Source organism: Rhyacophila brunnea, unplaced genomic scaffold (genome assembly GCF_057557595.1).
Source record: "Rhyacophila brunnea isolate RB1 unplaced genomic scaffold, BYU_Rbru_1.0 scaffold_3, whole genome shotgun sequence".
NCBI classification, from domain to species: domain Eukaryota; kingdom Metazoa; phylum Arthropoda; class Insecta; order Trichoptera; family Rhyacophilidae; genus Rhyacophila; species Rhyacophila brunnea.
In genome coordinates, this window is record NW_028232965.1 from 32,411,447 (window position 1) to 32,424,622 (window position 13,176).

A 13,176-nucleotide genomic window follows, 5' to 3' on the forward strand; every position below is an offset into this window, starting at 1 on the left:
CGGTAACCTTTAATTAAATAAGGCGTTAGTTATTCTTAGAATGTTCATACATTACAAGATGACTTGATACGGTTTTTTTTGTTTAGAAGACTACTACTATTAAATTATTGCATTCACATTGATGGAGTTCCGGAATAGAAAGCAACAATAATAATTGGATAATAATTAAAACTGAACAAAACAAACTGTGTTCACCTGAAAACGGAGCATATTATTACGAGCCTTCAAGGAGTTAAGTTTATATTATTAGATTTTTATTGAAAAATGGTTGACAGTTATACGCCCAATTTATTAGATCAAAAACAAATCGAAAAAATACAGCCTACATTTTCGCCCAGCAGCGAGATCAAACTCGCAACCCATCGCTATAGTACGCTACCGTGGGTGCAGTATATAATATGACATTAGAAGTGTAATGCATTGTGATATGAAACAAAATAATATTGTTTTCAACAATATTTTTCTGGTATAAAGGACAAAATGTAACGAAAAATTGAAATATTCTCCAAGTTTTAAATAAAATATTTAAAGTCCGAGAGCAATGTTTGTGGATTCCAAACAAAATAGTTTCGGCCGCAGTGTCACGAAGGTTCTTCTTTATTTGTGGAAAATAAATTCTTCCGCGGTTGTGAAATTCTTATAGTAAATTCTTGAACAAGTGGCGCATGACAGAGGATAGTAGGACGCAAATACGGTAGACACATTTTCAGATTATGTGACTCAACGGAAATAGTAAAAACGAATGTCATGTTTGGCGCGCGGAACAATTTTATTTGTAAATTATTAAACGGTGGGTTTTGCCGAAATTTGTACATGAATATAATAATATTATCTGCAGTAACATATTAATAATCGTCCCTATACATCGATACATTTTTTTTCATATTAAAGTTTAATGAAATAAACAGTGGTTAGTAGTAGACTGTTTTGATTACTGTCTTCATAATTTAATAATAACATACACTTTAAAATGAGCACACCCAACGTATAATAAACGTATGTAAACGTGTAATAAATAATCAAATATGTAAGGAAAAAAATGGTAGGTTCAATATGAATTGATATTGTGATATAAAAATTAATGATACATAATATATATGAAGATAACAGTATTTACGCAGAAGGAAATAAATTGTCAATGTAATTTATTAAACTTGCTATAATTTCCCAGATCATAAATTATTTTAATAGATTTCAAGGATGTTTAAAAAATAAATAGGAACTGATGAAACAGTAAAATAAAAATAGTTAACACGACCTAACATTCCCATAATTATATTAATTATAAAAATTACGATATCGCAATAATTCTAACAATTTGTGAATGTTTAGGCATAACGTTCCAACAGAAAGAGAGAACACGCTTAGGGACAAAAAGACATTTGAAATGCCGCGGTTACAAGAACTCTGACAAGTATAGACCATTTTGTCTTAAGATTCCGGTTAGAGATTTAGTTACAACCCCAAAATTGTATCTTCGTAAGCACATCTTTAGATATATGTATATTACTGGACTACTTCATACGTCGTAACTGTTAACACTATATTATGAAGTAAAAAAAATTAACTGTGTATCTAACTAATCTGAACGCGTACTACAGTTTGTGAAACACTGCATCAGATTATTAATATCATTAATTCTACTTTACTAATTACTATTTGAATTCTTTGAATTGAATTGAAGCATTTTTTTCCTAATAAAATTCTTATAATGTAGTCATTATGACGATAGTAACAATAATTGGTAGATAATACCGCGTTCTCAGGTGGCGATTTTTGTCATTAAACTGTATGTTGATTCTTAAATTTTCTACAAAAAATCTAAAAGAATGTTCCCACAAATCCATTTAAGTTGAAGGCGATTGTCGTAATCAAATTGGCGTGAAACAAGTTGTTATCACTTTGGTTACCTTAAGCAACCCATTGAATCGAATAATGATTCAACGTTGAATAAACAAAAGTAGAGACGGCCTCAACTTTTTTTCAATTCAACTTGAAAGTTGATCAACTTTGATGAAATATGGTTTCACTTTCAACTGTCATTCACCATACAATTGGACGACAAAAATCGTCACGTGGGAACTCTGCAATTCATTACAAAACAGGTCACAGCGTACCAAAACCAAATGTTTATTCACACAATAGTCTCCGGTTTGGATAGGTGTGTGACTGAAACTCTTCCGAGAAAAGCAAATAAGACCACTAAATATCGCACACTGAGATCGATAGGGCCATAAGTGCAATAACATGATCTTGAGTAATTTGAGTTTGAATGTTAAATAATTAACTACAATTACAGTAGACTGCTGAAAAATACGGCGGTCTAGCACAATGAATATTGTACTAAAGGTGAAATAATATTCTTTAGGCAAAAGGGCCTCATGTAAGATAATGGATAGCTCTAAATTAAAATTTTAAATATAAAATAACCATGGACACAATTATTGTATAGGAAGCCACTGCTTCCAAGTAGCAGTTAATGCTATATATAGCATTAAAAATAGTTTTTTTTTCTCTATCGAACTGCATTAATAAGCCATTTTTGGTTTTTTTTTGCAGTTATGACACTACAGATCTCAGTGTGCGATGTACGTTTGTAAATTCAAAACATAATACTACATACAATTTGTACGTAGAATACTTGCACTTTGTTTGCTCTGTAGTATCTGCTTATTGTTTTTTTTTTACAAAGTATTGTTCATCCATTATAAAAAATCTCATAGAATAAATAAAAAAAATATATCAAATACACGATTAGATTGAGAATACGATGTCTATAATTAACAATATAACATTAATAATATTATATATTTGACATATGCACCTACCACGGAATCACTTCTTGTAATAAAGTCTACAAGAGTGCGTAATACACATGTTGGTAAAAGGGCGTAGATAAATAAACAGTGAGCGGCGAGTAATTTCATTTGGGGTTGGATGAGGGGGCCGCAGCCGCCGAATGTTTGCGGAGGCCAGGCATTACGGTGGTCGAGTCCCTCGCTACTCGCGGCACTGATTACGGGGGATTTATTCTCACGGAATACGACTGGCAAGGTATACAAACACCTTTATATAAATTAAACCGATGAACAAATTTAAAACTTACGCTAGGTGTTTAATCTAGTGACAGAAGTATTTGAGTAATCTACTGACAGAAATGGTTTAAATGATTTAAAAAAAAAAAATGTTACATTCACACAGAATTTGATTAATTTCTAACTGTTATATTAAATTTAACGTCACTACCTAAATACAACTCTTGTAACGGTCAAACGTAATTTTTTATGAGATTAAAAGTAACAGTGTATTATGTGAATAAGTATATTAATATTTATTATGCGTTAGAATAATTAGTACAGTTAGGTATATCATATTATTCTTATAATATATATATATATTTAACCAATTCCTAATCAGGTTTACGCGGGAATTCAAAAGAAAAATCGCACAAAAGACAAAATTTAGTAGGTAACTACCTAATATATTGGTTTACCGCAATACTTTTTTTCTCAATATGAAACATTTTGAAAGCAGCAAGAAATGAAGGGGTAATAATTGAGAAATTCAATTGTCAGTTTGTCTTCATAATGAACGTCACCGCCTACTACGCACTGTTTAAGACTTACACGTTACAATTTACGAAACAGTATTAATTAACTTCAAAATTACATTTATTATGAACCCCTTTTTATTGGCCCCTCTATCAGTTAGTTTCGAATACCGTCGAAATATGTTAATTGAGATAATTATTGCTGTATCTGCAATATCGACAGTAAAGAAATACTTTTTATATTATTTTATTTTAATATTTTTGAAACTATTAGTTAATTATCATATTGATCCTAATACTAATGATATCCCGTTTGAATTATTAGGTCGTGCGATACTTAAGGGCCACACATAGACTGAATGCAAATAATATCCCTTTTAGGAGTACCTTTGTTCGGTAGAGATAGCAAAAACTTCACATGTGATTAGATTTTAAGTAGCTACCTAAATAAAAATTTTGAAATGTTCCTTCCATATACATCTATAATAAGTAGACATAATAAAATGCAGTAGGTAAAGCACTGCATATTGCTGTAGGGGTACCCAGAGATTTGGTAAAGTGCTTCAAAGGTTCCACGAAAAAATATATTTGGAATCACTGAATTCTACGAGGTACACAAAAATGACAATACAGAATTAATCTATACATTTATAAGCTCCATTCGTAATGAAAGTTTATGCTCATTCCATGATACTCATAATAATTGATCAAGAATACAAACGACCATATCTATTTGAGCATAGATAATTTTAAACGATTCATTTCAGAAACAAATTAAAATTGATTGGAATAGATACCTACAAAAGCAAACATCACTTAGGACTTAGGTATTATATTTATAATGTAAGCCCAACAATGACAAAAGACAATTATTATAATTACCATTAGACACGAACGAAAAATCGGAACAATATGTATGTTTTCCTAAATTAATAGTTACTTACTAAAAACAATTTTATGAAGCTACATATTACACAATTTTTAAATCAATATTCTGCAAGTGCTTTACTGATCCAAAGCCAATTCTCATCAATGGCATTCAAATCGTGTAGATTAGTGACTGCATTTATCTCTAACAGTATCAATCTGGAATTGAACGTTTTTAGGGTCATGAATAATTTCTTCAAAAGTGAACAAATATTATGCGTACAGCCACTGTAGTACTGTAGTACCACTACAGTACTGTACTGACAGTCGTCACACGAAACCTTAATACAAAAGAAACACAAACGCTGAAAGTAATGGAACATGGCATGGGAATGTGAATGGTGGGTATAACGCGTAAATACTATAAAATAAACATATTTATAAATAATTACAAGATAAAATGAACTTTTTATATACCACGTTTTTAAATTTTCTGTTGAATCATATAAACTTGACAATTCTATGTATAAATAAAAACTTTTTAGTGTACTGATAGAAATACTGAAATGATTTCCATAGTAACGCACGTATATATTAATAATTTAGTTGCTAGGACCCCTTGGCAACCAACAATTATAACTTTCCATACAAAACAGAATTAACTGAAAATGAATTCAATTCTGCTTAAAAATGGCTATAAGTATTAAAAGAATACATTGTCGTCGTGTTCTGATATATTCTAAAAGTTTCAAATGTCTATCTAGTCGGGAAGTTAGTTAAAAATCTTCAATCGTCCAATACAAATCTTGGACAAACAAGAAAAAAATTATACTGAACACACAAGAAAAAATCTGTACCGGACAAACAAGAATACGAGCTAATAAAAACGTGGTAAAATATAAGAATATCCGACGTGATAGATGTCGTCAAGCTGATCAGATATAAATGAGCAGGACATGTCACGTATTGTACGGACAACCGCTGAACAAACGTGGTCATACAATGATAGGTATCCAAGGGTTACTAAACCACAAGACCACAAGGCTGCATTAAAGCTTGTTAGATCTACGAACTCTTAATATTATATGGAGCGGATGTACGTGGCAGTGACGATCTAGGGACCTAGAGGAATTCATCGAGTAATGATGACGATGATTCCCCGAATCGAATTATAAAAAAAGATATTTATATGTACTATAATATAAAAAAATAAAATCCAACCAAATCCACCGTTAATAATATTTTGAAAAGTAAAATATTTTTTTTAATGATTAGCATTATGAAATTATAAACTGAAACATAATTTTTATTTTTGGAATAGAAACAAATACGATATGCGTTAATTAATTTATTTGCGAAATAAGAATAACAACAATTTAGATTGCGAAAAATTTACATGATATAATTTCTGAAACAACAAAGTTAAAGTAATTTTAAGAGTTTAATGCAAATGGTTTCGGTAGGTATGTAAATTGTTTGAATAAAGCATGGTTAAATATTTGAAGCGTAATTATTTACTTGTGTGTCTTACGGTTATAAAATGTTTGGCGTTGCAATTTGAAAGAGTAATTAGTGAATATGGGTATTGCAGAAATGCTAACTGAATATCTCTAGTATGTACCGGGAAGGAAATACTTGCTCAGGGATGAAAAAAGTTTAGGATAAAAATATTTCAATCAAAAAACATCGAAGTAGAAAAAGTATAGTATTGAATTATATCACTGGTATATTAAAATGTTTAACGATATTATTTTATCAATAATTGATATTATATCATTATTGTATTCGACTGCCGTATTTTTTTGATTGTGACGAAATGAAAATATGTCAAATGTTGCAAAATGTATGTTTTTTAATAAATACGTAATTTTATTCAAAATAATATAAACTTTATTTGACAAATAAAAGACAATGATTATTGCATTTGAGTTGTATTTTAAACATTTAAAATATTGATTTTTCATTAACTAATTTCTAGCTTTTTGTGAGGAGAAAATGTCTGTTTTTAAATTGTTCATTGTATGAATGAATGAACTTGTGTGAATATAATATGTAGTACTTAATAAATAAATAGATAAATATGTAAAAAAAAAAAAATTTAGAATACATCACATCATTTTCATTCTAGAGCCGGAGTGCAAAGTTATGAAGCATATTATACTCTACATATCTTTTTATGTGAATTAAATTTTAATTAAAAAATTCCAGTTCTCTTTAGGAGATAACGCGTGTTGACAAAATAGTTTTTAATAATGTACGTTACTGTTAATAAAATGTATAACATTAAAACAATATTACAAATTCATCAGGTCAAATCTTTGTACCTAATATTAATCTTTACTCAGTATGTATTGTCGTGTTTTATCAATCACCAGGACGTTGCTTACCAGAAATGTACTCTGCCGTATATACGAGTACCTACTACCATCACATATATTTGGATTCAATCTTCAACTCAATTAATTCGACGCTTACAAATATAACAATTGCAGCAGATCAAGGCGGATTTGATGAATTGTTTATATCTCAATTTTTCTTGTACGCACAAAACTTGAATTAGAGTCGTTGTATTTTGTACATTTTGTTATACATATGTGTAGTCCGTATAAATCAAAAAAATATTAATTTTCATGAACGCACTCATCGAATACTAAGACTTGAAACGAGCATAGTAATTGAAGATAGTCGACATATAATAATATAATAATTCAATTAACGTATCTACATCTAAAAAATATATCATCCAGTATGTTATGACTAAGAGTAAGCAAATTATTTCACTCCAAAATCTAGTCGACATTATACCATTTTAAATATTGATATTATTTAGTAATGGATACGGTGATCAAAGTTTCTCAAGCGTCAACTAAAATGATTCCGGCTGGACGATGTTCGTGGACATAACATTTCAATGTTTCCTATTATATCGAAAGATAATTAAGTAAGTAATACTATTATTTAACCCTGGCAGCCCTGGCTCAATTAAATCGCGAGCGGAAAATGAGATTTAATTTAGCATTCATAAATTGGCGCGCGAAATAGGGAGCGCTCCGCTTCGAAGTTGGCAACGGACAACTTCTGCAGATTATTCTGCGGCGAGATGGCTTGCAGACTCCATTCGTCTATTATGAAAGACCGAGGACGCAAATGCTGGTGGAATACACCTATTAAGGATACGATTCTGTATATTTTAATAGAGTCAATAATTGTAAGACCTACAGCAACATAAATTTCATTAATAAAACGGTAAAATCGTTCAAAAATACGTTGAAGTTAATCCCTCCAAACCAAAACCCCCCCGCACCACACTCGGTCTTAATCGAGCGTATCACGGGACCCTACAGCGGCGGTGTGAAGCATCTATTTCAATTTTGCCTAGGAATGCCCTGGGAGAAAATACCCAAGACTGAAGTTGCTACGCTCAAAGTGAGCTCTGACTGATTTTAAAGAATTTACTCTAATGCAAGGTACCAGGGATAGAAAAGCACATGGAAATTACGAAAAAGAAAATGAATTTAAGGTATATATAACAAATAAAACGAAGATAATCATACGGACAGCAAAAAAATATGTGAAGACATCTTCACGCCTGCAGTAAGACGCCGCAATTTTTAAAAGATGCAAGATAATTATTGGCCTTATTAGCAATCATGTCGGACGACCCGATGAGCCCAACAACTGGTTGGACCGACCTGATATAGGTACTCAGACATTCACAGAGGATGTGGTTGAAAATACAATAAAAATATTTAAAATTTGAACAATTATTATTATTAAAATAAATTAAGCATACATAATATAAAATAAATAAATTACCGCAATTTTAAATTCAATATCAATAAAAATAAAAATGTTAAAAATATATGACAGAATAATCTAGTTTCAGAAAAAATATGTAGGTATCATAAAATATATAAAATTGAATATAAAATAATACATATAATTAAACTAAAAATATTGTTAAATAGTGATATCTTGCCCTATTGTAAGGTTTGACGAAACACGCATGGAATATGACAGGATAATAAAAAAATAAACTTTTCAAGCTTTCAAATCACGCAAAAAAACTATTGAACTATAATTTTACAACCATATAAAAAGCTAATACAAGTGAATATACGATAGACACAATGGCAAAACGCGGCCTATAACATAATAAAGGATTGAAAATATGAACTTTTAATCGATTTAACAATCAGTTGAATACTTCATTAACAGCGAAACGATAAAATCGCATAAATGTCGTTTATATTGACTAAAAGCTTGGAAACTTTCCCAGCCAGCGAACATTCATTTTCCGCGAGCACAGGCAAGCGGGCCGAATAAACGACAAAATAATGGCGCCGTGACTATTAGTTCAGACAACTTTCAAAATTTTCAACGCATATTAAATAAAAAAAAAAACTATGAAATAAAACTAGTAATGAAAAAGGGAACGCCGAAAGTTATGATAGATAGATAGATTATTCAGATTATTGTCATCAAAATAATGTAAATATAATATTTATTTTTTAACAAACAAACATTAAAAAAAACTGTACGTATTTTATAAAATTATATACATACTTAATCATTTTAATATAATATTGAAACACATTCAGAATGGAACGACAAAAACTTTAATTAATTAGCCAGCGCGTCTGAAATTTTTGAATAAAATTTAAATACATACACGCAAGTAGATTATAGTCTTATTATATATATTACATACATATATATTTAAAAACCATACATATAATTTGTATTAATTGTATGTCTGTCATTTTATATGGACAACTTTATAACGGTGTGTATTGGCAAAACTTTTAATTGAAACTCGGTTACTTTATGAACGATTCTAGTGAATAAGTTATATTAGATCGACTGTCCTAAATATTATCAAAATTTTATTTTCACAAAATTAAATATTTTTAGATATACGGTGTCATTTGAACTGTAATATTAATCTTTAAGTTAAGAATAAACTCATTCCAGTAAGGAGTAAAAAACAACAGTGTTATATGATATGACACAATATGGTATATATATTCAGTAATGGCCTTTTAACATTTCTAGAAAGTTTTACCTGTATATACGTTCATTTGAGGCAGTCTATGTCTTTTGAGATATAGTCACCCTCAAAATCTATAAGAATTAGAAATCAAAGAATAAAACTACATATTATTCAAATTGAAGACTTATTTCGTATTTATCTGAAATATGTAATAAACAATTAAGTCGATTAAAAATCGTCGGTTACACTTAAAGTGGTAAATAAATACGACAGTTGACTTTAATAGCAAATTATTATTTTTAACTCTATCGGGAAAGGGTGCATTGTCAGAAAGTAGCGATACTGAATCAGTCAATACAATCTACCGGCTTCGCGTCACAAGTTTTCACGCTGTTTCATGCCGGTACAACTTTTAATGAACAATCAAGTTTGTATTTCAGATTACTTCATGGAAAATGAAAAACGATTTCATGTTTCAAATTAATATTTTTCCAGTTTATAGAAAAAAGTACGATAAAAAAATCACTGAATAAAACTAGCGACTGTAATAAAGGACAAAGTTGAACTAGACGTTTATTTACTACAATGATAAATTAACTTTTGTTTTAGTTACTCGTCAACGAAATGCAATACAATTATTGTTTTTTTTCAAAGTATTTTTTTTATGAAAAAAAGAATAATACGATAATAGAGACGCAATTGGTAGAGCGCTTGTTTTTGAAACTGTGAGTTCCATCTCGCATCTGGCAAAAAAATATACCTATTTTCAATTGTGTGTTTGATCGAGAGATTGGTAGGCAAAAGGCTGATAACAATTACCGAGTAAAAAGTATCAATGTTATAATCTCCATTTGACGAAACTCCAATTTCTCATAATAAAGTTTGTTTATAAAACCCGTAATATTAGCACGGCGCGGGACCATTCCGTCAAATTAAAAAAAATATATTAATTATTTTAGAAGTTACGTGATTCTGTTTTATACTGTTTTCATGAGAAATATAAAAGGGGTCGTAAAATATGACGTTGATTTTATTTCATTCATTACAGAAGATTACTTTATTTTGGAATTTAAATATTAATTCATTTCACTTCATCATGATTGGTCAGTGTTATGGAAATAAAGCTGAATGTAAGGAATAATAGGTCCTTAATGACCGATTTATTGTGGTGGTTCCAACAATCATAATATTATTATGTGGGTAATTATCAAAATGTTCTGGAGGAGATCTGTCGCCCATAAAATACAAATACCTATAGTATGATAGTTGTAATTTGTCAGAAAAGATGTGATATTCTTACCTGATTCTTCCCTTTAAGAACGAGGACATTAGTGACCCTGCCAAAAGGAATGCCGAGCTGAATGATCTCCGCCTCACTCGTCTCGTTGGGGATGTTTCGGATGTGAATAACCCTAGAAGGTTTCCCGACATTTGGCTCCAGTTTCACCTGAAAAAAGAATGTTATAAGTATACCTTTGTGATAATCTTTGATTACTCGACAAATGCCTTTTGTTCTATTTTGAATTATTGTGATAGTATTTAAATTTTAATTTCTCCCTATCATTTCATCAATATATTTTACATACTTACTCTACAATCAAGTTGATATTATTTTGCTTAAATATCTTGTTTTATATATATATAGACTTAAGACTATAGGTAATATATAAAACTTTATTAATATAGAGATAAGAAAATTCTCTAGTAATCATTCAATCAAGTCATCTTCGATAGGGTGGGATAATAATAAAAAAGGTGTTGCAATATCATAAACATGAATCAAAATTATAATATTATAGTAATCGAAACGCACAGTTATATTTGAAAAAAAGCACAGTAAATAGCAATTATACATAATATGTAATAACACAATATTATTAGCATATATTATGTGCCTACGAATTAGCTATATGTTATACATTTTACAGTCAAAACTAACAGTAAATGAGTAAAATATTCGCACAGTATTAAAATTAAAGTTAAAAATATTGTAGCCCTTTGGAATTAAAATAGGTAGATGCAATAAGGAGTTAATTCTATTATTCGTTTAAAAAAATTATAAACGACGTTAGCAGCATTTAAAACCATAAACTGACTTTATCATTCGGTCAGCATAATAGCCGTGTGATATTTCCGTGAAAGTTTGTGAACATTAAAAAAGGTAGAAAAGCCTGTAGCGCGTGAAGTGTAAATTAACAAAAAGAGGATGGGTCATTAAAGATAAGGCAGACTGAAGTGCGTAAGTACATGCTTACATTATTATTTTGTAATGTACCTAATGAAAGTGGCGTTACAAATTGACAAAGAGCATGACTAAATTAATATGGCGGGGTAACGCCGTTATACTCAAAACTACAAAATATTGCATAACTCAAAAACAGTATTTTTTTTGTTAATTTTATTATTTCGCTGTAAAACATGAGTCATTAAATAAGCACGGTGAATAAATCATTCTCTAAAAATTATATAAACAAAACCAATGATAGTTAAGCAGATAAAATGTTAGTTAAACTAATGATTAAATCGGTTATAGTTCATTTCGTATGTGTGATTAATTTATAAGAAAAGCTGTTGTGGGCACGTTGTATATTTATAAATGGTTTATAATAATTATTTGATATGGCACGTGAAAATTATTAATAGTCTTAGGTTATAAATAGTGCAAGCTATGTTGATGAAAATTAATTATTTTCGATTTGTTGATCTGACACGAACAATGATTAATAAAGGTAAAGCTTTTACTGAACCATGTAAAAGGAGAATACTAGCTTCAGGAAGTATGAAACCGTAATAGCCTCACATTTAAGTAGCAGGTAGTTTTGCCAACTACATTTTATAGGTAACATTTGTCAATTATTCATAACCGGTTTTTACTTTGTTACCGGTGTCACGATTACTGCCATAGAAATGTGTCATCTATCAGAGAATTGACTATAAAGTTGTAGTTGAATACTTTTCAAAAGTCTTCTAATACTTAATTAATGCACATACCAATAATGTACTATAGTATATTTTATGTATTGATATTAGAATTTAGATATTAGAGAAGATATAAATAAAACCATTCCGAAATATACAATCACAACTTATATAAACAGTAATTCATTACCGATATATGGAAATATTTTTTACGGCGATTTTATGTTATATATAAATCACACGTTGCATATGTAAATATGCATGTTCGAAAGTTTTTCTTCACGCCATAAACTTAAAAAAAATGATTAGGCAAAAACAACACCAGATTGTGACAAAAGCACTACCCTAAAACTACCATAATAATAATATGTGACCCGAAAAACTTCCCCAGAGGGAATATATTTTACAAAACTTTGAAATAAAATGACTAGAATATCAGTAGGGGTGAAATAAACAACAACAAGAAGAAAAAAGAGAATACGATGCTTGAGTAGATTGCTGTTTTTGTGGGACAACATATAAACGGGAAGGCAGAGAACATTTCTAATGCAGGAAGGTTGCGTGTTTTTCGCATCTTTATTGAATGAACTGACTTACTCCGCCGACCCTTTCCACTCACTCGGCAACAAAAAGACATTGAAAACTCGACTGGATCGAGGAAACACTGCTAACAATTTGTATCAATAAAAGTCGCGGCGCAACCCGAACGGCCGAATCCACATATAAATGAAACAGCACTTGTGGCGCTCTCGGCACGTGGGGGATTTTACTCACACGAGTACCAAGAATTACGATTTGTTTAATCTAATCACCGGGAAATAAATGTATCCCGTTTTTAGACTTTTTA

At 30.1% G+C, this 13,176-nt stretch overlaps 1 protein-coding gene across 3 annotated transcripts in view; it reads right to left on the reverse strand.

Annotated features, from left to right (window-relative positions):
- The window catches only part of heph (polypyrimidine tract-binding protein 1 heph), a 583,478-nt gene that overhangs the window by 66,857 nt on the left and 503,445 nt on the right, over positions 1 to 13,176 (reverse strand). For all 3 annotated transcript variants that reach the window (XM_085952127.1, XM_085952125.1, XM_085952126.1), the window contains one exon: positions 10,711 to 10,857. In XM_085952127.1, coding sequence (XP_085808253.1) covers positions 10,711 to 10,857 — 147 coding nt within the window. The remainder of the gene's footprint in view (positions 1 to 10,710; positions 10,858 to 13,176) is intronic.